The 26,278-nt window shown below is 42.2% G+C and overlaps 2 protein-coding genes and 1 long non-coding RNA gene across 6 annotated transcripts in view; 2 read left to right on the top strand and 1 right to left on the bottom strand.

Annotated features, from left to right (window-relative positions):
* Positions 1–6,681, top strand: part of JADE3 (jade family PHD finger 3) — a 40,702-nt gene extending 34,021 nt beyond the window's left edge. For all 3 annotated transcript variants that reach the window (XM_079972607.1, XM_079972609.1, XM_079972608.1), the window contains exons 9-11: positions 916–1,389; positions 2,956–3,073; positions 4,121–6,681. In XM_079972607.1, the coding sequence (XP_079828733.1) occupies positions 916–1,389; positions 2,956–3,073; positions 4,121–5,016 (1,488 nt within the window). In that variant the 3' untranslated portion in view covers positions 5,017–6,681. The remainder of the gene's footprint in view (positions 1–915; positions 1,390–2,955; positions 3,074–4,120) is intronic.
* A 5,975-nt stretch (positions 6,682–12,656) lies between these two features.
* Positions 12,657–25,060, top strand: LOC307214255 (regucalcin-like). 2 transcript variants are annotated; one of them, XM_079973031.1, is made up of 8 exons: positions 12,671–12,804; positions 14,670–14,731; positions 16,999–17,164; positions 18,394–18,576; positions 20,867–21,082; positions 21,810–21,941; positions 23,732–23,886; positions 24,763–25,060. In XM_079973031.1, exons 3-8 carry the CDS (start codon positions 17,002–17,004, stop codon positions 24,811–24,813), a joined length of 900 nt encoding a protein of 299 aa, XP_079829157.1. In that variant the 5' UTR covers positions 12,671–12,804; positions 14,670–14,731; positions 16,999–17,001; the 3' UTR covers positions 24,814–25,060. The 2 variants fall into 2 exon arrangements, with proteins under 2 accessions (XP_079829156.1, XP_079829157.1); XM_079973030.1 differs by lacking the exon at positions 14,670–14,731 and having other exon boundaries at positions 12,657–12,804.
* Positions 21,132–21,802, bottom strand: LOC307214476. Its single transcript, XR_013838135.1, has 2 exons — positions 21,529–21,802; positions 21,132–21,496 (listed from the first exon to the last, which is right to left on the bottom strand). It is a non-coding gene; the product is annotated as an uncharacterized lncRNA (long non-coding RNA).
* Positions 25,061–26,278: the final 1,218 nt, after the last annotated feature.

Below are 26,278 nucleotides of genomic sequence, written 5' to 3'. Positions count from 1 at the left end.
CTATCTTACCGTGCTACTTACTTAGCTAGTGTGGTGGCTGAACTTTAGTTAAACAGTTTTTGCAGAAGTCAAGTTATCTTGCTTTGCACATCATGTTAAACCATAGTTAGGTTTAATATGCGGTTTAATGTGGACGAGCAGTGCACACTGCTCAAAGTTTCCAGTCCACTTTCCCTCACAACTGGCCACAAACCGCAAGCAACTTTACTTATCAAGTGATAACCAAACTTTGTTATTTGTTTACTGCTCATGGTTTGTTTTGGGGAAACAAAACACGAGCCCAGATTTGGATTGCATATGAAGCCAAGGCATGTGGTTTTTTTGCTCCTGCCATGGTGCAGCCAGGAATGAGGAAAGAGCAAAGTGGGACTTGATTAGCTTGTGCAAGCATACTGCTCAGTCATGTAAAGCCATAGTTAAACATTACCTATGGCTTAATGTGATTTCAAAACACAGCCATTATGCCAAATTGCTGCTAAGGCTTTACCGTGAACCAAGCATTGCCCATGGCGTTGGAATGCTGGAGCTTATACAGAAGAAAGAAATGATTGAATAGGCTGTTTTTCATTAACGGTGTGTGTTGCCTCTTCTGAAAGTGTATATGCATAGTTTGTAACTCTTAAGATAAAAGTACTTAAACATCAATATTTTACATTTTATAACCTGGATTTCTTAAAAATCTTTAGTGGAACAGAATTTGCTTGTTTTTCTTGTTGTGTCTGAAGGTTACCATTTAGACTTCTAACTCGTGAATAAACAACCTTTAAAGTAAAGCTGTGTCTTCTGAATACCGCCTGTGAAACTCTGTGCATACGTGTAATAATAAAAGGCCTGTGATACTTTCTAAGCTTTCATTGGCTGGTTTTCTTCCTCTGATGCTTGTTTTAACTGGTGGCGGTTTCCTTCACTCAACAGTGCTCTGTGAAGAGCTGCATTACTGCCTTTCATGTCACGTGTGCCTTTGAGCATAGCCTGGAGATGAAAACAATCCTGGACGATGGCGATGAAGTCAAGTTCAAGTCGTACTGTCTAAAACATAGCAAAACCAAGCAGAGCTTGATGCCCGACGCAGACGTTAATCCCAAGAGCACAGCAGACCAGAAGCAGACCGAGAGCGAGAAAACCAGTTTGCGTGCTCAGAAACTTCGGGAGCTGGAGGAGGAGTTCTACTCCCTAGTGAGGATTGATGACGTCGCAGCAGAACTCGGCCTCCCTAAACTCACTGTGGACTTGATCTATAATTACTGGAAACTAAAACGGAAAAGTAACTTTAATAAACCTTTATTTCCTCCCAGGGAGGATGAAGAAAACGGCTTGGTTCAGCCAAAAGAAGATAGCATTCATACTCGAATGAGGATGTTCATGCATTTGAGGCAGGATCTGGAGAGGGTAAGGAGGAGAGGGGGGGAAAGTGACGAAAAATACCCTTATAAAGTAGTTCACTGCAACAGGAATCGGGAAGGGGCAGATCAATCCAACACTGTAGTGCTTATTTCTTCTTATTCTGTCTCCAGCAAGTTCATCACTGTACGCCACAATCTGACAGCCTCCAGATTCGACTATTTCAATGCGCTCTATGCGCCCCTACCCTTGAAGGCTATTTGGAAACTGCAACTGGTCCAAAATGCAGCAGCCAGATTACTGGCTGATGTTCCATTTTAGAGCTCTTACAACCTCAGTTTAAAAAACAGCTGCTGTGGTTGCCATTCCCCACCCCCCAAGGTCCACATCACAGTGCTCACATTCGTGTTTAAAGGTCTAAGTGACTTGCACCCTGAACAGCTGAAAGACCACCTTGGGTGTTAAAATTTGGCAAAGGGCACTGTTTTGGTAGTACTTCCGCCTTCAGAAGTGCAGGGAATGGTGGCCCAGGAAAGGGCTTTTTTCCTTTCCTGTGGCAGCTCTTCATTATACAGTATTTTTGTTGTACGCTGAAGATGCTCCTCTTTGTCCTGACCTTGGCAGTTCAGGCAACCCATCTCTTCTGCTAAATCGATAATGTTCTGTTCTGTCTGGAACGGCTTTACTTGTTTTTATTGCCACATCTGTTTTTATCTATTTTTTTAATAATTGTATATTGTATTGTTGTAACCCTCCCTGGGGTCCTATGAGGAACAGTGGGTAAGAAATCAAGTAAGTAAGTACATAATGGAGGCTGGTGGAGAGAAGAAACAGGAATGGCAAGAAGCTAAGTAGAAGTAGGATCAGCCAGATTCTGGGTTCATCCTACGACTTGTGGTGTGCCATGCTACTCTGCTGTATGGCCCATATGTCAGCTGATGCTGTGTGGAGGCTGATGCTGTGCATGGCTGTTCTTCTGTAGCAGTCACCAGGTTGCTTTCCTCAAGTGTCAAGATGAGGTTTCTCCTTCATTACAACACTCAATTACAGTCGGAGGAGGCTGATTCTGCCGGTGCTTTGCCCATTGGCTCATTTGCATGCTTGAGATGGGGTCAGTGTTACTGATGGGTCCATAATATTGACTCTAGTAAGGAGGCTACAGTAGAGCCTATTAAGGATCCTCCGCAGGCATCATCCTAATTATACAGCTGTGGCTTTAGGAACCTTCTACCTGCTAAACAGGGAGACTAGCTCAGACCAAGAAGTCAATAGCCACCTGATAACCTTTTCGTTGTGAATTTTAAAAAGCACTCGAGAATGTTTTGTGGGTGGATGGTTCAGAAGGGATTAGAGTTAACGTTGAGTATATCGAAGGCAAAACGGAGAAAGAGGTCAAGCGTTAACACTGCAATATGAATAATAAAACATGCAGATTATTTAAGTACAGTGGTACCTCGGGTTACATACGCTTCAGGTTACAGACTCCGCTAACCCAGAAATAGTGCTTCAGGTTAAGAACTTTGCTTCAGGATGAGAACAGAAATCGTGCTACGGCGGCAGCAGGAGGCCCCATTAGCTAAAGTGGTTCTTTTGTTTTTTCTTTTTTCGCTGTAGGTAAGAAATCTTTGCTACATGGTAAGCAGAAGAGAGAAGTTAAAACTTTCTCACAGCAAAGCACATGAGCAGGTTTTCAATTTGCAAGTCCAGCTTATCAATCAGGAAATTGCTGCAGGTAAGGAATGCAAAACGAGCCTGGTTCAGATGATCATATCTGAGCTTTTTAAACAAATATATGCATGAACCTTTTTATTTACACATGCAATCCCTCTTTCCTTATTTGTCTAAGCAGTGATTAAGTCAGGAAGTAATTGACCTTAGTTTCCTGTTTTATCCAAACCAGGAAACTATAACTACCCTACTGAGAACAAATTGGAGTATTAAACCAGCTTGGACTATGGTTTAATATCCTGGCATATTCGGAAGTTGATAACCATAGTTTCCTGATTAGGGCATAGCAAGAAAACATGGTATGGGTAATTGCAGACTTCTTGGTCTGATTGCAGTGTAGCACAAAGGGTCTCTGTATGTGCAGGCAAAACACTTGTGTGTAACTTGGCTTAATAAGATGAGATGTGATTGTCCCAATATGACCATGGCTACTTTAGATTTTTGCTATGTGTTGCTAGCTTCCAGAGCCTTTTTAAACATGCTTTTCTTGGATTGTTAATTGTAAAATCCCCTTTCAGCTATTCCAGAAATATATCTTATGGGCTATCTATATGGTATAACTTTTTATTAATGCATTTGTTTACATTGCAGTAAATTTGTAAGTTGTGTTCTAGACATGAGTAAGAAGAATACACTAGAATATGCAAATACTACAAACTTAGTGTTTTCCTTCTACTATGTTCTTAAAATCCCATGCTCCTCTGTTCTGGGAAGGCTAGATAGAGCCTTAGTATGTGACCAGGCATTCAATAAATATCTAGTAGCATATAATTTTTTAACGCTTTCTTGAATCTATTATCAAGGAAACATGGAAAAAGGAACTTTCCTTAATTGCAAATGATATTATAAACTTATAGGTTGCTACATTTAAATAGTTCTAGAATAGGTGTATATTCCTGAGTTGCAAGAGGTTGGACTAGGTGATCCACAGGGTCCCTTCCAACTCTGTGATTCTATTAAGTTCTGTGAAGATGTGCTGCTTACATTTGCATGATGAAATCTGCCTCTTAAATAGATACCTTCTCACATACCCTTTTATTTTTCTCTATAGGCCATTCTCTGACAAGTGCACTGGAAAACACTCTGTTTTATCCACCTCCTAGAATCACCTTGAAGCTTAAGATGCCAAAATCAACATTAGGTGATTGCAAAAATAAATTGAAATCTGGTAAACCACTTTCTCCTGACAACAGTGTCGTGGTTTACAGCAAAAAGGGTATTCCAGTATCCAAAGAGACTTTTGTTTCAAATATGAAAGCCTACTCTAGGTTTCAGCATGAGAACAGGAGCAATGGCTTACTGGGAGGGATGGTGAAGTCTAGGAATGAAGCAGCAAAGAATTCTGGACCTGCACATACATCAGACTTCCATCGCGGACAGTCGTCTGGCAAACCCTTAGCACTTCAAGCTGCATTGCATGGACAGTCCTCCATTGGGAACGGGAAAATTCAGCAGCACTCTAATCTAGCAAAGTCTAATGGCTTAATGGGCAGAGTTGGGGATGTCACTCAGCGAGACAGCTCTAGCCAAACGACATACGAGCAGCAGTCTGCTCTCTCTGCCCACTTGGCTAGCCAGAGCAGCTTCAGGAAATCCACCATAGAACACTTTAGCAGGTCCTTCAAAGAAGCGACCAACAGTTTGGTGAGGACCACGGAAGATCTCAGATGCTGTGAAAAGCCCTCAAGAAGGCTGTCAATGAGAGAGCGTTCGTGGGGCAAGCAAACTCTTGAATATCAGATGGGGAGTGCCCCCTACCAGGACAACGATGGGTATTGTCCCGATTTGGAACTCAGTGACTCTGAAGCTGAAAGCGATGAGAATAAAGGACAGATAAGACTGAGAAAAAGCAGCTTGGAGAGAGAGGTCCCAAGCAAAGACTTTAATAGAGATTGTCATAGTAGAAGTAAAAGAAATTTGATTTCTCACAGTTCAGTACAAAGGTGATTAGAAACCCCGGATAATGGGAATAGCTCAGCCTTCGTATGTCCAAGATTATTGATGCAAACCTTAGGAAATCTTCAGGTTACAGTGTAGGATCTGTGAGCAAATGACGAACTTGCTTTTTTTAAGTGGTGAATTGGTTTACCCTTTTTTGAAAAGATTGTTAATTGGGTTTTTTTCCTATAAGTGCTATATAAGTAAAGGTTACTTTAAATATCACTTGCAGAAATAGTTTTATATATCCACTTTCCCAGTCTACGGAAATGTATTGTGTTCGGCTTTGTACCAGTGGGCAGGTATTCCAAAAAGCCCATTCTTCTGTGACAATCTGCAAGAAGATGGAACAGGCGATTCTTGCTGCAACTTCAGTATAATATCTCTTCATGAGAACACTTAAGCAATCTCTTAAACCCCCCCCCTTTTTTTTTTTTTGGAAGGAATTTAAAAGGCAAAACTGTATTTTGAAATAATGGTGCTTGCTTAATTGTTTTTGTTTGTTTGTTTTGGTCTGGATTGGGACATATGACTACTAGACAGAAATCATGTTCTCAGCCAATTTCAGAAGAGGTGGTATGATTCTGAAGGCTCGGATAAAAGGTTCATTCTAACTCTGTGGGACTTGGTTCCAAGTAAACACGCATAGGATCCAGATATGAGGGTTTCTCATAGCCTGCTGAGTAAGGTTTACAGACTCCACAGTCAATGCTGCCAAACACACTGATCTCTAGATTTCCCCCCTTTCTCCTCATAGTGTGCCCTTGATAAAAGTTGTGTTTTCCTTTGCTATTGCAGCTTGCTTTTATTGTGTAAATACTCTTTTAACTTCTAGTATTTTTTTATTTTATTTTTTAATCCTCGTGTACATAGTAGTTTGTTGTGGGTTGCACTTGCAAAATATTTTATCCAGCCAGCCGATACAAATGGCTGATATGTGGATAGTGTTTAATACTAGAAGTATGTAATCTCTAAACCTATTCAGGCAATCACCGGTGATGCCAGATTCTCCTTTGTCAACTCAGAAGGCTTTTTAAAACCTCGATCCCACAATATTACATCCATTCCTCCCATCCCAACACAAACACACACTCCCCGCCGCCGCTCAGCTGCCAAATACTTTGTCCAATTTCTGAGCCAAAATTGGTGAATACATTGTTTTGGTTTCCAAGTTTAAATATAGTCAGACACAGCAAATGAAAATATTTTTGATTGCCAAAAAAGCTTTGGAATTGCTTAGGCCACTTTATTGTCTAATTAGATTTACTTTTTTTTTTTTACAAAAACGCTTCGTAATATGTGACAATGCTGTCAAAGAAATTACTCTATATTACAGCGTACCATTGATCTTTAATTAGGAATAAATGGGCTTCAGCAGCCAATAATAATTTGACTAATGAAATTGTTACAGTTTGCTTTAATTAATAAAATTCCATAATGTGAAGTAAAAGGAACTGGGGTAAATCTACTTTTAGTTGTGAAGAAGGGATTCACAATGGGATATTCCTGAAGGAAATAAAAGAAATTTGACAGTTTCACATGCTTTGCTTTAGGCATTCTTAAAAGTTTGCTTTGTTTACTCATTCCTATGGTATGTTTGTGTAATTTGTCTTTTTTCCCATAGATCTATTTTTAAGGCATTTTCTTTCATGTAAATATATAGTTCCGTTGTTTTTTTTTTAAAGTTAGTGTTTTGTTGAAAAAATGGTTGGCCTTTATGTTGTCAGCCATTCAGAACGGTGCTGAAATTGTTCACTTCTCTATACATTGGTTCTAGTTTTTCATATTTATTGTTAACATTGTTTCCTGGTCATGAAGTAAATAAGAGTTGAAAATGGGAACAATTACTTCATTGATCTGAAGGGGGGGACGGCAACAATCGTGTTTCATGACTAGTGGCATGAGAACAATATAAAGGGTAGGAAATGGTGCTTCAGCAAGACTCCTCAGTTTTGCTAATTTAAAGGTGATGACTAAAATATATCAGTTCAGGCGATAGTAATTTTGTTTTTGTTTAATTTTACATGATTTTAATAGATACATGGAGGAGGAGCCTTTGGCTATATAGCTTTCAAGTATCTGTCTCCAAAATATATTTGCTAGTTTTTACAATGTGTTCAGTGGCTAACTTTGAAGTATTACCTCTTAACCTAATTTGTTTCCCATATATATATATATATATATATATATATATATATATATGATTTTTCACAAATGGATGTCTTTTTCAGACGTCCCCTTTTTACAATACTTTTTTCATTAAATTATGAAACTGCTAACTATACCTCCTTTGTTGTGATCTTTTGAAGGCTGTAATATTTTGGTCCTTAAGAGTTCCTTGATTACTCTACTTAACCCCCTAAAGTTCTTGCATTGAAAAGCACAGGAGATGATCTACAGATTTGTAGATTTCCTTAGGAACACGCAATGTGCTCACACAGTCTTCACACGGGACAGACCACATGCATACATTCCATGTAGGATGTTGGCAGTGTATGAATTTGGTATTCGTAGGGCTTCAACATGATTTAAGTAATTTTAATAGATTAATAATATGTGTTAAGGTAATAGGTTGATAAATTAATTAAATTAGAACATGTGTAAAGCAACAGCTCTGAGGCACAAAGGACTTGTATTTTGGATAATGTGCACGTGTTTATATAAAGCCTTAGAAAAGGCTTCTTTTCATATGCGGAAACATGCCTCTTTAGATAATTCTTGCTATCTGCAGTTTTAGTAAAACATTGTAAAACATATTTTTATAAGTTGCTGAGTCAGGGATCTTCTTTTATTAGATGGAATTAATTCATTTGAACAGCTTTCAAATAGTTAACATGGCAGCCCTTAAATATCTGTGTCAATATTTGTTGGAATCTGTTCTGCTATAATGGAATCTTACTTATTTTAGAAAATGTCTTTTGCTTCCCAGATTAAAAGCTACAATAAAAATAACATGAAACAAATCATCAGTTAAATTGTTAAAGCAACAGCAGAAGAAGGTCATATAACAAAATAATATCACGATAGCAGGAGGTTAAAACAGATTTGAAGGCAGGGTGTACTGTATTTTTCGCTCTATAAGACGCACCAGACCACAAGACGCACCTAGTTTTTGGAGGAGGAAAACAAGAAAACAAATATTCTGAATCTCAGAAGCCAGAACAGCAAGAGGGATCACTGCACAGTGAAAGCAGCAATCCCTCTTCCTGTTCTGGCTTCTGGGATAGCTGCGCAGCCTGCATTCGCTCCATAAGATGCACACACATTTCCCCTTCCTTTTTAGGAGGGAAAAAGTGAGTCTTATAGAGCAAAAAATACGGTAATTAAAGAAATGGATTTGGTACACTCCTGAAACTCAAGAGAGGGCCAACAGAACCTCTTTAAGAGGGATGAGGAGTTCCACATTTTGGGAGTCCCTGACAAAAAGGCCCTTTTCACATATCCCCACTAAGTGCATCTCCAAAAGTGGTGGAGGTACAGGGCAGGACTTCAGTTGCTGAATGCAGACACAAGCAGATTCATGCAGAAGGAGGTAAACTGGTCCCAAGCCATTTGAGGGGGCTTTATTGGGTAATAACTAGGACTCTGAATTGTGACTGTAAACAAATTGGCTGAAATGGACCTGAAGTTTACCATAATGTATTCAGGTAAGGTTATTTATCCAACACAACCAGCTGATCTGATTTTTGAACTTGCACATAGACTGATGTGTAATTGATCAATGCAGCATTTTCCCTTTAAAAAAATAATCTACAATAAAAAGGCAGCACTTGGCTTCCTTATTTTGGTTGTGAGATTGACCAGGTAAGCTTGTTTCATAAGATATCATCTTACAATGAAAAGTTACTCCAACGTAAATAAGATACCATCTTAAGCTAATTTGCATTTAGTATGATTTCTTTGACAACGGGGCAGTTGCTTTTGGAAGTCTTATCATTAACTTTGTTTAGAATGGAGCAATTGTTTGCCAATCCAGCTCCCTACGTCATGGATGAAGGACAAGAGATTAGATGTCTTGTTGCAAGGCATCCGCATCTCATGAGCAACAAAAACCAAGCTCCAGGTATTGTTTGGCCACAGCTCCCATCATCCTTGGCCACTGACCATACTGCCTAGGGCCAATGGGAGTTGAGCTCCCACAACATCTGGAGGGTGTCAAGTTAGATATCCCTTGCCCTAAATAAATTTTTGTTCCTAAGATGTGTTTTGTTGTTTCTTTGCAGTCCTGTGCTCCTTTGAGAAGAAGGGCAGGTTTAAATTAAATAAGATTGAATCACCTTTCTGTTTTGATGCCGTTTTAGATACACTAAGCAGAAGCAGGTCTGACCCATCAGAGTTTGAAGGAATGATGGGGAGTGAAATATACACACTAGAATGCTCAACTGAGCCAGAAGTGAAGTAAATAGAGGAGGGAGGGGGAGAACGTTTTATTTTAGGCCGACTGGGAAGAAAATGGAGCATGCTATGATCCATAGTTCAGCAAGAGTATCTTTACTCCCAGTTGTTTAGCAATGACAGCAAAAAGGCTGTTTAAACAAACAAACAAACAAACAAACAAACAAACAAACAGGGCAGTTAAGGCCCCATCATTTCAACTTTCAGTTTGTCCTGGTATGTTAGTTGCATAAATTGCTGTAATAGGCCCCACCCCACAGGCTACAATTTTGCATCTCTATCCCTCCCAAAAACATATTTTGCATCTGGCTCTGGTTGGTGGACTTATGGGTGTGTGTTTAAAAAAATAAGGTCCTAAAGGAACAACACTATTTTACTTACTGCATTTTTATTTCACTTCTTGGAAATGAAGTGTTGTTTCTTCCACTAAATTGTGTATCAAAAAATTGGAAACATTTAAAATGATCAGTAGAAGATGCATCATCAGATGTTTGAAATGTTACCTGAATTGCAGATAACATAGTGGCGATGCTGGGATTGCTAGAATAAGAATGTCACAATGCTGCCACAAAACTTCCTTGCTGTGGTCCACAATAAATAATTGCTCAGGCATGCATAAACAGATATTGTTTCCCCCTACAAAAGAAATCCAGGCATTCTTACTCTGCAAGCTTCTCTCATGGCTTTCTATGTCAAATGACCATGTTCAGTTCTTGCCATTTTTAGCTATGTCACAACAGCCCTGTAATTTTAACTTTAGTTTTGTAATACATGGAAGTTACGTTTTTGCATGCAAGATAGCTTTTCAGTCATAGTTCAGGCTTAAAGGTAATTATTAACTCTTCCATGACCTCTCCCTTATCTACCTGTGGAAAGAATCCACAATACAAGAGAAGTGTGTAGTATTACAATAGTTTTAACTAGAGAGATCAAAGTTCTAGACAGCTGGGCATGGTGGAAGGCAAATTGCCATTATGGTGTAGTTCAGTGGAGCATTAATGGGACATTTATTATTTTCACTAAGACTCTTGAGCAACACAGAATCGAAGTAAATGCGGAACATCCTCGTTTTTGTATCATTCATTCATTGCTGAAATTATATAGGCTGCCCACCAGCATATGGCTCACAGACGGAAGGAATAAAATGCAGTGGTATTTACCTTAATGGTTGCGATTTTTAAAATTAACATGCCACTTGGTCTAAATGTCCTAGCCCAGGGGTAGGGGAACCTTGGCTCTGGGTGCAACTACAGCCCTCTAAGCTTCTCTATTTTGCCTGGGGCAAATCCTTTTTTTTTTGTCTGGCTGGAACTTATCCTTGAACCAGTGATATTGCCTCTTGCTTACCTGGAAGGGAAATGTGTGTGTGTGTGTGTGTAAAAACCTCTTGACTTCCATAGAGCTAGAGCACAAAGATGAGTCACATCCATTACTGCTTACTTTTGCATCTAGGATGCCTGGCAGGTATGTGGCCTGCAGAAGGCTACCTGAGCATTCCTCTGGCTGACAGAAGATCCCCAACCCACCCCTGCCTTTGCCCACCATTAACTAGTATGAACCAGGCCTTGAGGGATAGGATTCAAATGAGGCTATGCCCTAAACTTCCCTAACCTGTCAAAGAAGAGCTAGGATCCTTCAGTAGTGCAGTGCAGTACTGCAGAGAGCCAGCGTTAAGAGCAGTGGACTTGTAATCTGGGAAACCGGGTTCGCGTCCCCGCTCCTCCACATGCAGCTGCTGGGTGACCTTGGGCTGGTCACACTTCTCTGAAGTCTCTCAGCCCCACTCACCTCATAGAGTGTTTGTTGTGGGGGAGGAAGGGAAAGGAGATTGTTAGCCTCTTTGAGACTCCTTCAGGTAGTGATAAAGCGGGATATCAAATCCAAACTCTTCTTCTTCTAGTGAATAGCACGAGCTTTGGATTGAGCCCAAATCTGTCACAAATTAACGCGGCAACTTCATGCAAAATGCTCTCCAACTTGGCTCCCCCTTTTGCAGTATGTGGATAAATAATAACCGGCTTGTTATGCGAAGTTACATTGTGTCTGACAGGAAATGCCTAGGTTCAAAACTCCCATTGGCCTAGAAGTTACAACTTTGGCCTAGTCGCTTCTCTTCTGCCCTAACCTACCACAATGTATGGCGTGTGCACAGTTTATGAAGATAAAATACAACAACCACCTGAATCACAAAGTCCCAACCTTTTGCGTGAAGGCCAGCGGGAACACACAAATGTTCTGGCAAGGTAATTTCAAGATTTCTATTCATCTTCCTCCTTTCCCATTCTCAAATGACCTAAGAGTTGAAAAAGAGCCTGGAAAAGTGTGTGTATTGTGGGCTCACATTGCTGAACGCTGGTTTAGGGAAGTTGTTAATGTTTGATGTTTTATCGTGTTTTTAATATTCTGTTGGGAGCCACTCAGAGTGGGCGGAGTATAAATAATAAGTGATGATGATGATGCATTTTCCAGCCACAATCCACGGAGCCCAGCGATAAAGCCAGAATATTGTTGTTGTTTAGTCGTGTCCAACTCTTTGTGATCCCCTGGACCTGAGAACGCCAGGCCCTCCTGTCTTCCACTGCCTCCCGCAGTTTGGTCAAACTCATGTCAGTAGCTTCGATAACACTGTCCAGCCATCTCGTCCTCTGTTGTCCCCTTCTCCTTGTGCCCTCAATCTTTCCCAACATCAGGGTCTTTTCCAGGGAGTCTTCTCTTTTCGTGAGGTGGCCAAAGTATTGGAGCCTCAGCTTCACAATCTGTCCTTCCAGTGAGCACTCAGGGCTGATTTTCTTCAGAATGGAGAGGTTTTATCTTCTTGCAGTCCATGGGACTCTCAGGAGTCTCCTCCAGCACCATAATTCAAAAGCATCAATTCTTCGGCGATCAGCCTTCTTTATGGTCCAGCTCTCACTTCCATACATCACTACTGGGAAAACCATAGCTTTAACTATATGGGCCTTTGTTGGCAAGGTAATGTCTCTGCCAGAATATTACTTTCCTCCTCCCCCCCCTTTTTTTTTTTACTATGGCTCTGCATTGAAGCGCTGCCTCTTGAAGCTCAAAACAGCTTCAGAGGGGCTAAACCTGCCCCACACATTTCCAGATATTAAAAGACCTTGTGCCACCTTCCTAGTCTCTTTCTCTCCTGCTCCCGCCTCTTTTCTTTTTTAAACTTCCCTACTTTCCCACCTCCCTATAGCAGAGGCTCAGGCTCCAGTTTTTAGCCCAAGGCCGCCAGCGGGGGAAGAGTGTTTTGTAAGCATGCAAAAAAAAAGAACAAGTTTTGTTAGCTGAGCTTGCAAGGGGTGGCTGTGCCAACCCGGCCTTCTTTCGCCGCTGCTTCCCAAAGCCAGCCGTGAGCAGAGCCGCCCCCCGCCGAACCTGCACCCTGCAAAAAAGCTGGTGAGTCTCTCTTGAGGCGTAAAAAAACCGACAGGCACCGAGTTCCCCTTCCTTCCTCTTTCAGTATCTCGTGGCGGCTGCCGGGAGCGAGCGCAACTTTTTCTCGATGTAGAAACAGGGCCCAGCTAAAGGAATCTGAACCCTCTGCTTCCCGATTTGCCCGCGACTCGGGTTCAAGAATATCTTCGGAATGCTACTCAAAAGAACGCTGCGCCCCCGAACTCTGCGAAATCAATCTCAGTTCGACGCTCCCGCGTTGTATCTGTTTGCTCTCTCGGTTAGCCTGCAGGCACCAACCCAGATTATAATCTCCACTGAATTCACAAACATACCTCGGGAGGCCGGGGTGGGGTGGGGAGAATCTGCCTTTTTAAAGTCCCGCAATTCCCCAGATCGTTTGCTCAGCTAGCGAGCTAAATCAGCACTGCAGATAATTTTAATTTTAATTTAGCAATGTTGAATGAGCACAAGGGACTCCTTCGCTGCATATCTTTCGTAAGAAAACGTTTCTCTCTAACCTGGCCCTTGTCTGACAAAACATTCTATGGCCTTTTAAATGTGTTTGTGGGAGTGGGGTTATTGGTTTGTTTTCGGATTTTTATTACGTCTTTCGTGTTCTCATTTTGTATTTTTATCTTGCAAACCTGTCCTGCGATCTTCAGATGAAGGGTAGTATACAAATTTAATAAAATAAATAAATACATTGTTCTTCCTCTCCCCATCTTTTCCTCACAACAACCCTTTGAGGTAGGCTGATGGAGCAGGACGAATCCAGGGTTATCTGTTAAGCTTCATGCATGAGTCTGGATTTGAACCCTGGTCTCCTGGTCCAGTTTTTAACAACTACACCACACTGGCACTCCCATTTTTACCTCGTGTTTTAAAATCAGGCCTGTCGACTATTACACAGAGATGTTTCCTTAATTGTCTGCATAAGCTTGGCGAGATAAACATCTTGGGCATGATATCTTTGTGGGAGAGTGGGGAGATGGCAGAAGCAGCAGAGGTTTATTAATAAATTAATAAATGAAACCACATACATCCCATATCCTCCACTCAAAGTCATTGGAGTCAAAATCACAACCCTATTAAAACCAGTGGGATTTTTTAAATTAAAAAACAACAACAAGGTGCCAGTACTCAAAAGCTTGATAAAAGTGCTGTGGGTGCCAGCATAAAATGGAAAAAGCACGGATTAAAACAATAAATTAAATAACAATCCAGTTAATGCGTCTGGCTGTGGTTATAATTTTATTCTTGGTAGCACAGGGTACATCTTGCTTTAAAAGTTCCTTTGTACTTTCTGCTGTGCTCAAAAGTTATCCACCAATAATTGATTTTAGTGTAACTACTTGTTTGAAATGTGTATTCTATATATTTGCATGTAACCATTTTTTTCTTGGTAACAATGAGCATGCATCTTCACTTCTTTTTTAAAAAAACCAGCAACACATTTTGCATGCCTTCCATGGTGTATAATGTTACTATTGCGCTTAAAATACCCTCACTATTTTGCATGTTTAGCGTTGAACATCTGTATTTCACTAGCATCAATGCATCTTGCTTTCTCCTCCACCCGAATCCTCCTCGTCTGTCCTGCCTCCATTCCTGGGGAGAATGCTGATGATGTGCTATTGATGTTTGCCGTACTTATTAGTGCACTCACACAGAAAAGAACTATACTCAGCAGCAACTTGCTAATGTTTGACTGTGAAGATAGGAGTTCTCATTAAAGATTAGCAATGCTGGGTGCTATAAGTTTGCTGACGGTGGGGTTCTTTTGGAAGAGTAGATGGCTTAGACTCTAGTAGCAAGAAAGCTGAATGAAGCAGCACCTTTAGAAACTGAACTTTTATCGGTTGTAGTTCACACTGCTGGACTGGGATTTGACTGAGCTGACTGTGAACAGGACTTCTTATTCGATTCTGTAAGAATGCTTATTTCTTGTGTCTTTCCTCCCAGCCCCAATTGTCTTTTATTTATTTTTTAAGAGTTGCTTTCTTGAAATAATTATAGTTGTTAATGTTTGCTAGGAGAACTCTGAAATAAAATCTTGAGGCACCATACAGCCTCAAGAAATTAATATCTTTTGCTCTGCAGGAAAAATATAATTGCGGCTTTCACTAAGCTGCCGTGCATTGTGGGTTCAGGCATTAGTGGGTAAGTGGAGCCTATAACAAATTGTTGAGTGCATCTGTTCCAGAAGTCCTTTTCCTCAGGGATCCTGCTAGCCTGTCATACTTGTGAGCCATGGGATGCAAGCAAGCACATTTACTCCTCACCCCTCTCAGTTTCCTATTTTTCTTTTCAATTGAAAGGCAAAATTCTGTAATTCCTGCTGTCTTCATTGGCCATCCTTTGGACGGTTTGCCTCTTTTTTGTTGCTCAGAATACCCCAGGTTGCCCTCAGCATGTTGATAGCTCCCTCTTCATTTCCCAGTGGCCAGGTTTTGGCTCAGTTTCTATTGGCTCTCACTTCCTGAGCTTGATATTAGAAGGAGTGATATTTGGCAACACTGTGCAGGCTGTAAAATTTGCGATCCGGAAAGGTAAGCAAAGCCCACTAGCTGTGTATTTTATCCTGCCACTTGCTCAACAGCCCTCCTGATTTTTTGTAATCTCAGGCAGGCTCCCAAAACGAGGAACATAGTGGGCCTCTGATTGAGCATAGCCAGTGGGTTGAATTTGGGTTGCCAAGCAGAATTTGTTCAGTCCTGATAGACATCAACTCTGAGCATTTACACACACAATTCTGAAAATGCTTCTTTCGCTCTTCCAAAGTCTTGTCCTTTCGTTCAACTTTCTGTCTGTGACAGAAAAGTCTGAATGGATGCTTAGCCTCTGGGAAGGTGTTTTTGGGATGCTTGCAAGTAGTGAAGGGTGGAGATGAGGGACTCGGACAACTTTTATTGTTTGTTCTTTGTATCCAGCAATGAGAGGTTTCTGGGCCATAAAGATTCCTGGTTTTATTTACATCATTGCCAGTAGCCATTGCTAGACCTGACCTTATGAATTTGACTAATCCATTTTAAAGCCACCCTTAAAGGTAAAGGTGGGACGCAGGTGGCGCTGTGGGTTAAAGCCTCAGCGCCTAGGGCTTGCCGATCGAAAGGTCGGCGGTTCGAATCCCTGCGGCGGGGTGCGCTCCCGCTGCTCGGTCCCAGCGCCTGCCAACCTAGCAGTTCGAAAGCACCTCCGGGTGCAAGTAGATAAATAGGGACCGCTTACCAGCGGGAAGGTAAACGGCGTTTCCGTGTGCGGCTCTGGCTCGCCAGAGCAGCGATGTCACGCTGGCCACGTGACCTGGAAGTGTCTCCGGACAGCGCTGGCCCCTGGCCTCTTGAGTGAGATGGGCGCACAACCCCAGAGTCTGTCAAGACTGGCCCGTATGGGCAGGGGTACCTTTACCTTTTTAAAGGTAAAGGTAAAGGGACCATTAGGTCCAGTCGTGACCGACTCTGGGGTTGTGGCGCTCATCTCGCTTTATTGGCCGAGGGAGCCGGTGTACAGCTTCCGGGTCATGTGGCCAGCATGACTTAGCCGCTTCCGGCAAACCAGAGCAGCACACGGAAATGCCGTTTACCTTCCCACCGGAGCGGTACCTATTTATCTACTTGCACTTTGACGTGCTTTTGAACTGCTAGGTTGGCAGGAGCAGGGACCGAGCAACGGGAGTTCACCCCGTCGCGGGGATTCGAACTGCCAACCTTCTGATCAGCAAGTCCTAGGCTCTGTGGTTTAACCCACAGCGCCACCCGCGTCCTTAAAAAACCACCCTTACCTTATGGCAATTCATTTAATAAATTAGCGAGGCATTGGTCCTGTGCAAAGTCTCACTTTGCCTGGAATATAGCTCTGAAAAGAGGCTAAGGGTCCAAATGGCTCCAGGTCCCACTAGCTTATAACTTTTAGAATAGGTTCCTGAACTTGCTTTTTCATTTTCCCTCCCCTTTTATTTTGTGTGCCATCATCATGCCTTTGTGGATTGTGAGATACTTTCTTCCTTGTGATTTTAGAGCCACTCTGGGAATCTTTTTGCCTAAAAAGTGGCCTAAAAACAGCTCAAGGTAAGTGTGTTTTGACTATGGGGCAGAGTAGTTAACATCTGGTTCCGGTTCAGCTTAACTTGACTCCAGGTAGGAATGAAGGGAAACAGCCTTTGCCTCCCTTGATTGCTGCTTCTCTTCCCCAAAGGCCATGTCCTCTGTAAAAGTTGAGTCCGTTGTGCAGCACAACTGCAAACTTGGAGAATCACCCGTTTGGGAGGAAAAGGAAAGTTCGCTTCTCTTTGTGGATATAACCGACAAAAAGGTCTACCGATGGAATTCCCTTACCAAGGAACTGCATAGTGTTTCTGTAGGTAAGATACAGTTTCACAGTAGAATATATATTTCAGAATGATCTAAAAAATTAGATGATTGGCAGGATCATCGTGTGACTTTTACAAGCTACAGGGGAGGAAGAAGCACCATAGGTATGGTTTTCCCATCGACTTGTGGTAGGATAAGCCACACTTTTGGAACTATTCCTTCCCACACAGCTCTTAGGACCAGTTCCGGCACTGAAAGGTGTCTATTAAGTGTGAAATTTGCCTACAAACCAAACTCTGTCTGTTGCATAGTTCACAGATTATGATAAGCCAGACTGTGGCTTACTGTGAATGGGCAGGCATGCTGGTGCCTGCTGCTCAAATCATGCTGCCCCATGCATTCCTTTCCAAAGCTGAGAGGAAACAAACCAGAATCTGTCTTAGTGCCACATGTGAACCAGCACTCATGGTTTGCCGGCCGCTGTTTTGTTTCCTCCGGCTTTCAAAAGAGAGGAGCTGTGCAGTGCAATTAGAGCAGTGCAATTAGAGCAGCACACACCAGCAGGCTGACTTGGTTCACGGTAAGCCCTACAACTTTGGTGGAAAACATTTTCCAGCCTGAGGGCCACATTCGCTAGAGGGCAACCTTATGCTAGTGGTTGGTAGAGCAAGGAATTCTGTTATTCTATTATTGTTTTATTTGCAAATTTAACAAGGAGAAGAAAAAGAAAAAAGGTGAAACAAAAACAATGAAAAAGAAGAGGAAAACAGCAATGATGATAGAAATGTACAAATTATAACAAGAAACTGCCATCAGCTCGCATTGTGGATGCAGTGACCATCAGTACAGGAATATTAAATTAAAGTTAGTATAAGCCCTCCAGAAGTCCAAATAGATATCAACATGCAATTGATGCCTATATGAAACATGGTTGAGTATAACCAGGGCAGTGAGTTCCTCAAATCATTGGACTTTTAACTTTTGTATAGTAGGATTACGTTCTAGCTGTGCAAAAGTTTCTGGTGCAGCATTTTGTAATTGATGCTTCCAAACTGGGCAACTCCATATGAATTACACTACAGTAGCCAAGTATTCTTGAGTTCCAGTGTAGTGCATGGATAGAGGGTCAGACTTGGCTTTGATGTGGCTGTGAACAAGAATATTTAATTTTATGTATTTTACGTATGTGTTTATTTACTGCCTTTGAAAAACAACAAAAAGTTGTCCAAGTGGTTCACTCTCTTTTCTCCCCCACCCCAAAACATGGTTTCCACTCCAGGTGCTCCAGTGAGTTGTGTGTGTCTTCGCAAATCTGGCGATTACGTGATTACCCTGGGAACCCAGTTTGCAGCTTTAAACTGGAAAAATAAGTCAGTAACCAGCATTAAGCACGTTGACTTGGATAAATCCAATAACCGGTTCAATGATGGGAAAGTGGATCCTGCAGGAAGACTGTTTGCAGGTAGGTTTGGATGGCCATCAGTCCCATGCTTGAAGATCTCCAGCTCGTTTATTTGTCTTAAGGAATTAGGATCCTTCGTTGTGTATCACCCAACAGTAGCTATCTTTTTTTTTAAAAAAATAATTTTTATTAACTGGCCAATCACATCAAATTAAATCACATCATATAAATTCCGAATTACAAAGCCAAATTTTTAAATTTTGTTGGGGGAACCCATACTTCAAGATCCAAAGGGGAATTCAGATCATCTTCTTATTACTGCGTTAATGTCCAAATCAGTCCCAATCAGTCCGAACAAAGTTCATAATTCTATCCAGTCTTATCTTGGTGTTGCCACATCATATCTTGTTCGTATAATTTCTCTTTTTCCTTTACGATCTCTTCTGTTAGTCTCCTTAAGCCGATAGCAAGTGTAATAATCCTGTGTGGATTTCCTGTTCCTCCACTAAGTCCAGATGGTTTCCATATATCTCCTTCGTATATAACATCACTTTTTCCATCGTAAATTTTGGCATTTGTCGCTCTTAAGTCCCACCGAGGAGTTGATTCACGATATGTAAACAACTCTATTTCTCTCTTTCTCCTCCCAGACCCAAGAGCTCTCACAATGCCTCACAAAATGGCGAACGGCATTTTTTCCTGACTGCGTCACTCCAAAACTCTTAGCTTTCCAGCTTCATCTTGAAACATTGCTTTGGATCGAAAGTTTATCTCCACACAGCCTTAAATCCACAGCTTAAGTCCTTAATTTCTGACTCATTAGGGGAGGGGGATTCTTGTTAAGTCACATAAAAAGGTAGAGGCAGGTTTTTCCCCCCCTCCCCCCTCAGTCATTACCGTATCTTGACGTTCTTCTCGTATTTTATTGTTGTCTTGTTATCAGAGATCTCTTCTGTCAGCAGTATTTACTCCCCTTTTTCCTTGATGTATGTGCAATTAATCATGTCCAAATTATTTCTTTTAAAGATCATTACAACCAGCGGCACGAATCGGGGACGGCGTCGAGGAGTGCCGAAAATCCCACAGGAGGGCTTTGTGCCTAGTGCCCCCACCCCCACAAATTTGGGGGTGGTATAGGGCACAGCAGGCAAGGGCCGTCCCCCCCATAATCCTGGGGGGGTTAAGGAGGCTAATTACCCCCATCATAGCCTCCAAATTACCTCGTGTGGGTCGGAGAGATGTTATTGTCAGCCATCTTCCGATGCGCCACCTAGTGGCCCCCCCACCCAACAGTAGCTATCAACCCCAGTTCACAGAATCTTGTACTGAACACACGCCTCTCTCCTTTCACTCAGCTTCTTCTGTGTTGCAGCTTAGTCTCTTGTGATCACTTTGCTTTGACAAATAAATATCCCTAAGAATTGAGAGCACAGTTTTCATGTCACTTAACCTGACTTCTGTCTTTGAAGCAAATGGAAGGAAGAGGATCCATTTTTTGTAGCGAGGAGCCATTGATAACTTTATCCAATAAGGTTCTTTCTTTCTTTCTTATCCTCTTTTATAGTCACCCAAGTTGGTGGCCATCACTGTCTTATCAGAGCAAATTCCACTATGTGAAGAAGCAGGGCTTTTTTTCAGCCAGCACCTCTTTTTCTAGAAAAATAGCACTGTACTTTCTTCTACTGGAGGTTGTTACGAGACCCCTCTTTCCTTCACAGAGCTACAATTCCTGGAGTAGTTTCACAGTCAATCCCTCTCCCCAGGGAACTCTGGGAATTGGAGCCCTGTAAGCTCGGTCCCAGCGCCTGCCAACCTAGCAGTTCGAAAGCACCTCCAGGTGCAAGTAGATAAATAGGGACCGCTTACCAGCGGGAAGGTAAACGGCGTTTCCGTGTGCGGCTCTGGCTCGCCAGAGCAGCGATGTCACGCTGGCCACGTGACCCGGAAGTGTCTCCGGACAGCGCTGGCCCCTGGCCTCTTAAGTGAGATGGGCGCACAACCCCAGAGTCTGTCAAGACTGGCCCGTACGGGCAGGGGTACCTTTACCTTTACCTTTAACAACTTCCAGCATCCTTAAATTCGCAGAACTCTTTGAGGGAAGTCACGACTGTTTGAAGTGGTATTTTGGTGTTTGAAATATGTGGTTTGGATGTGGTATATTCATTAATTTCAGTGAGGCTACTCTGAGTAAAATGTAGTTGAACACTACCCTATGTCCTGAATCTTTGAACATTCAGCTTCACTGGGTGGAAGAATTAAAGAGGAGACCACCCACTGTTGTGGTGCCACATCTTTGGCTGTCTATTGTCTTATTAGGATACTATTAACCTGAATGTTGTGGTCCTTGCAGGTACAATGGGAGAGGAGATTCGGCCAGCAGTGCTAGAGAGGCAGCAAGGTTCCCTCTACACCCTCCTTCCCGATCACTCGGTAGTGAAACACTTTGACAAAGTGGACATCTCCAACGGTTTGGACTGGTCACTGGATCACAAAACCTTCTATTACATCGACAGCCTTTCGTATTCGGTGGATGCCTTCGACTATGACCTGCAAACCGGAAAGCTCTGTATGGTTGCTTTTGTTGTTTTGAGATCCTTAAAATAAAAACTTTTCCCCCCCTGTGCAGTTGCTTTGCTGCCAAACACTGAGCAAAAATATGTACCTGTTATACTATAAGAATATCTCACTGCATCGTTCTAATAATACCTGTAGCTGTGAGTCAGTTTTGGGATAACTTGTCTAGCTTTAAAATGACCTGTTACAGAAGTTTACGCCACAAGTATATTCATTAGATAGGCAAAATGTGGTAGTTTGGTTTAATGAGATGTGCAAACTGGGGCCATGACTATTAAGATAGAAAGTTGCCTATACTGAGTCAGACCACTGGTCCATTTAGCTTATTTGATTATATTCTGCCATACAGTATTTATATAATATTCAGATATGTAGCACAGACTAATATGGGTAATATAAACCTGACCTAGAGGTAGGTGTTTGTTTGTTTCTTTTTACACAGTCTTTCTGGAACTGAAATCTAGAATGTATCAATGATGCCAGTTCTATATTATGCTTCTACACCACTTCTAGGTGTTTGTGCCTGAAGACTTTTGGCTTCTCCTTTCCATATGCAGTTCCATTTCAGTGGTAACCCTTTATCAACTTCTTGGGTGAATCCTTTCGTAGTTTTTCTTAGCTTTCTTTAGGTCCACATCTTGGAGGGAATATGCTGACTTGGAAGGCATAGTGTTTAATGTGTGATTAAGTCCATAATGTGCATCAACTTATTTCTGCAGCTAATCGAAGGAGTGTTTACAAGATGGAAAAGGAAGAGAGTATCCCTGACGGGATGTGCATTGATTCTGATGGAAAGCTCTGGGTGGCTTGTTACAATGGAGGAAGAGTGATCCGTATAGACCCCGAAACAGGTAAGCAGTTGCAAGGTGGGAGAAAGAAAGAAAAGTCTCAATTAAAGAATCTTGATGATCCCTCTTGGGTCCTTTCAGGCTCCCATGGAAGACTTTGTTGCATGCTCTTTTTAATACCCAATGCTCAACACGTTGCATACAACCCTGTAGTGTTGTTTTTCAAAGCAAATGATGTGATGAACAGCTCACATACCTCTCTGTGTGGATTGCATCCATTCGGCTGTGTATGCACCATACATTTAAAGCCTGGGAACTGTAGTTTAAGGGTGCTGGGGATTGTAGCTCAGTGAGGGGCAAACTACAGTTCCCAGGATTCTTTGGGGAACCTTTGCTTATGTGGAGCTGCTTCTGTGAAGGGTGCAGCCTGCAGCTCCAAGGGTGCAAGGGGAAATAAAAAAGGCATATTAACCCCTGCTGTCTAAAGCAGCTCTTGTTTTAAGAACTGAGCAAATGTAAAAACTACACAAACCAAAGTGCAGATTCATGTTTTTTTTCAAAACTGAGGACTGAGTGCAGTGGCAGAGAATGTGGTTTGCCCTGGGTTCAATCCCTAGCATCTCTGATTAAAAGCATCAGGTAGGAGGGGCTGGGAAAGACCTCCCTTTGCTTAAGAGCCATTGTGTCACAGGGTGTGTTCACATTCCCCCTAGCTGTTCGCATCAGAGTGGCTTCATTAGTGTCAGATTCTGATTTCCGTCTGTGTACACAACCAGGAGGTGTTGGCCAGGGTGGGGATGTTTGTACCCTATGCCAACGTGCTGAGAGCAGCTTAAGAACTCTAATTGGGGTGAAGTTGGCTTGAGAAACAATGCATCAAACCGTAGTATTTTGTAACAAAGTGCAAGGTGCATATGCATTTAGGATAATGGTGTGTGAACAAGGATTTAAAACCCAGCAGTGGAAACACAGTTGAGTGCATTGTAGGAGAGAATGGACACACAGCCATAGTAGGCCACACTGGGCTAAAATATTGTCCAGTATTCTCCACATTACAAAAGTTTCTCTTCCATACTGGCAACGATCATAAAGTCACATACATAGTATATGAATGCTGTGTAACAGTTGAAGAAATTCAGCTGAAATGTGTTGGAATCCCAGTAAGGCTATTTTGTTCAATCAACCAATACAATAAACCTATTTGTTTACTTTCTTATTTTTGCATTAAAAAAAAAAACCTTCTTCAAAGTCTATGCTGCAACTCTGGAGCATACATCCATTTCAGGGTTTTGCTTTGTTTTGTTTTAAAGTGATAATGTTACTTGCATTCAAGATTTACTCTGCTTTGGCATTGATCCATTCTGTCAGGATTCTTGCAGGACTATCCTACAATTATATAACCCTAGACATTACAATCTTTTTAATAGGACGTTCTTCAGATAGTAATGCTTATTACTTTAATTACTTCCAAATATGCTAAGCAAGCCCTGTTTTATGGGGAAGGGGCAGCCCTTCGAGTTGTCCTCCAAACACTAAATTGTGGGGTGGGGGACATACACTGATCCTCCGCATAACCCCCCCCCAAAAAAAAGAAAAACTGGTATACAGTGGTACCTCGGGTTAAGTACTTAATTCGTTCCGGAGGTCCGTACTTAACCTGAAACTGTTCTTAACCTGAAGCACCACTTTAGCTAATGGGGTCTCCTGCTGCTGCCGCCGGAGCACAATTTCTGTTCTCAACCTGAAGCAAAGTTCTTAACCTGAGGCACTATTTCTGGGTTAGCGGACTATGTAACCTGAAGCGTATGTAACCTGAAGCGCATGTAACCTGAGGTACCGCTGTACTTTAACAGGAAAACGTCTCCAGACCGTGAAGCTGCCTGTTGCTGAAACTACTTCCTGCAGTTTTGGTGGAAATGATTATTCAGAGCTGTACGTCACATCTGCTAGCCAAGGATTGGATGAGGCCTCACTGTCAGGGCAGCCAAAAGCTGGCAATGTTTTCAAGGTAATTTGATGGTTTTCAGCACATACTAAAGGGTCCAGTGCACTTGAGGCCACACACGTGGGAGAGGGCTGTAGTTTTGTGAGAGAGCATCTGCTTTGCATGCAGAAGGTTTCCCAGGTCAGCCCTCAGCATCTGCAGGTAGGGCTGGGTAACACTCCCTGTCTGAAACCCTGTTTAAACCCTGCCAATCAGTGTTAGTACTGAGTTCTGGAGCATCTCCACCCCATCACTCTGCCCGGACGCTGAGGTCCAGCGCCGAGGGCCTTCTGGCGGTTCCCTCATTGCGAGAAGCAAAGCTACAGGGAACCAGGCAGAGGGCCTTCTTGGTAGTGGCCCCCGCACTGTGGAACGCCCTTCCAGCAGATGTCAAAGCGATAAACAACTACCTGACATTCAGAAGACATCTTAAGGCAGCCCTGTTCAGGGAAGTTTTTAACGTGTGATTTTACTGTATTTTTGGTTTCTATGGAAGCCGCCCAGAGTGGCTGGGGAGGCCCAGCCATATGGGCGGGGTATAAATAAATTATTATTATTATTATTATTATTATTATTATTATTATTATTATATGGACCCAGTTGCCTGTAGAAGACAGCTATGAAAGAAAATGGTGGGAGAGAGAGGTGTTTGGTGCCAGGCAAAACCTATAAAAAGCTGTTGTTTATTTTCTTCTCCTGTGAAATATGTGCACTTTGCATTTAGAAATGCAATTGCCCTATATACTTACATATGATATTAAGATGCAGGCAAGCATTTAGAGTTGTTGTTGTTGTTGTTGTTGTTGGGTGGTGGTGGATACTTTTTGAGTTTATAACCAAAGGCACATGGGGGGTTTTGGGTTGTCATATTTATATCCTTCCCCTCATGCTTTTTAACAGATCACTGGCCTCGGGGTGAAAGGAATCCCGCCAAATTCATATGCGGGCTAACAGTTACTCTCAAAGGCACTCATCAAGAGCAGGAAAGAAGAAAATGTCAAAGATTCACATGCATATCTCTTTCCTGACGGCTACAGCAAGATGGCAGCCACGAAAAACCAAGCTAAATAACCTCCAAACATTTAATATAGATTTTGTATTTTGCCAAATTGGCCTTTTTGTTAACAACAAGAAAAACAATGTTTTCTCCTCTTCTACGAAAATCTATTCTTTCCTAATAAAGACTGAAATGCAAGCAGGTCCCGCTTTCTGAACACAATATGTTCTCAGGAAATTGTTTGTTAGGCGAGTGCTCACATAACGAGCTGACAACGTTAATGGATTCCTAGGGGAACATTTCTAATTCTATTTTCTCTGTCTCCATGGTTTATTCCTAAAATGGTTACAGCCAACCAGTGAAAGGGAGACAAAGTAAAAAATCTGATTTGTTCAATCCCTCTCGCCACTCCCTCCCTCCATGGCTTCTGCTCGAAAATGGCTGTTGTCAACCAGCAAAGCGGAAACAAGTAAGGAAGTGGGCAAGCTCTGGCTGTTCGGATATCTGAATCAGCCTTGCATGAAGTAAGGTATGGTCATAATTCTTTAGGGCTCGGATAACTGAATTTGCCATCAGAGTGTTCTGATGACAGGAACTTCTTGGCTTGTACAACTGTGTTTTTTTCTGCCTCCTGATTTCCTCCTGAACAACATGTGGCTGTGCCATGATGGTTGCCCAGTGTCTCCTAGTAAATGAAAAACATTAGCTTCCTTGTTTAACTCCACCAATTGCATATCAGTTTTGGCTGTGTAGCATTTCTGAAAAATATCACACACTTGCTTTGGCCACGAAATATCATTCATCTGTCTAAAACACGGATGTAGAATCCATGACTGCTGGACTACAACTCCCATCATTCCTGACCATTGGTCATGCTGGCTGGGCTGATAGGAGTCCATTCCTGTTTAAGGAGAAGAGTTAGTAGTTCTCTGGTTGAACCTTGCAGGGAGGTTAGACCAGATGACCCTCTGGGTCCCTTCCAACTCTACAATTCTATAATTCTATGGATCTCTACCACATGGCCTATCAGTTTGTGCATGAAAGCACATTCATGTTCTTCAAGTGGGGGTTGAGGAGCACGTTGGAAAAATTAAACCAGATTCATCTGCCACTCTGTCACCATGTAGCAATGACTCTTCACTCAGGATATATGCAACATCATTCTAAGGGAGGGACAAGGGTCTTCTTTGACACAGCCTGTATTGCCACTGGCAGGTAAGGAGAAGCAGCATCATAGCCCAGAGATCATGGTTCCATGCCTGAACATTGACTGACTGGGCACAGGAAGGGGCAGGACACTGGAGGAAACATTGACTGGCTATCACCCCATTGCAGGAGAATTGTGTGTCCATTATTTTGGGAGCGGGTGGACAACATGCACACAAGAAGATACATGTGTAAGGGTTAAGAATGCCTACA

This window comes from Podarcis cretensis (genome assembly GCF_951804945.1).
Source record: "Podarcis cretensis genome assembly, chromosome: 4".
Taxonomy (NCBI): Eukaryota; Metazoa; Chordata; class Lepidosauria; order Squamata; family Lacertidae; genus Podarcis; species Podarcis cretensis.
This window is presented reverse-complemented; position numbering and strand designations above follow the sequence as displayed.

What these genes read in the sequence shown, in the direction of transcription:
- LOC307214255 (XM_079973030.1), top strand. Translation starts at nt 17,002, where the DNA reads ATGTCCTCTGTAAAAGTTGAGTCCGTTGTGCAGCACAACTGCAAACTT. An exon ending in ACTGCATAGTGTTTCTGTAG is followed by an intron (nt 17,165 to 18,393) that starts GTAAGATACAGT and finishes TTTCCACTCCAG; the next exon opens with GTGCTCCAGTGAGTTGTGTG. An exon ending in TGCAGGAAGACTGTTTGCAG is followed by an intron (nt 18,577 to 20,866) that starts GTAGGTTTGGAT and finishes TGGTCCTTGCAG; the next exon opens with GTACAATGGGAGAGGAGATT.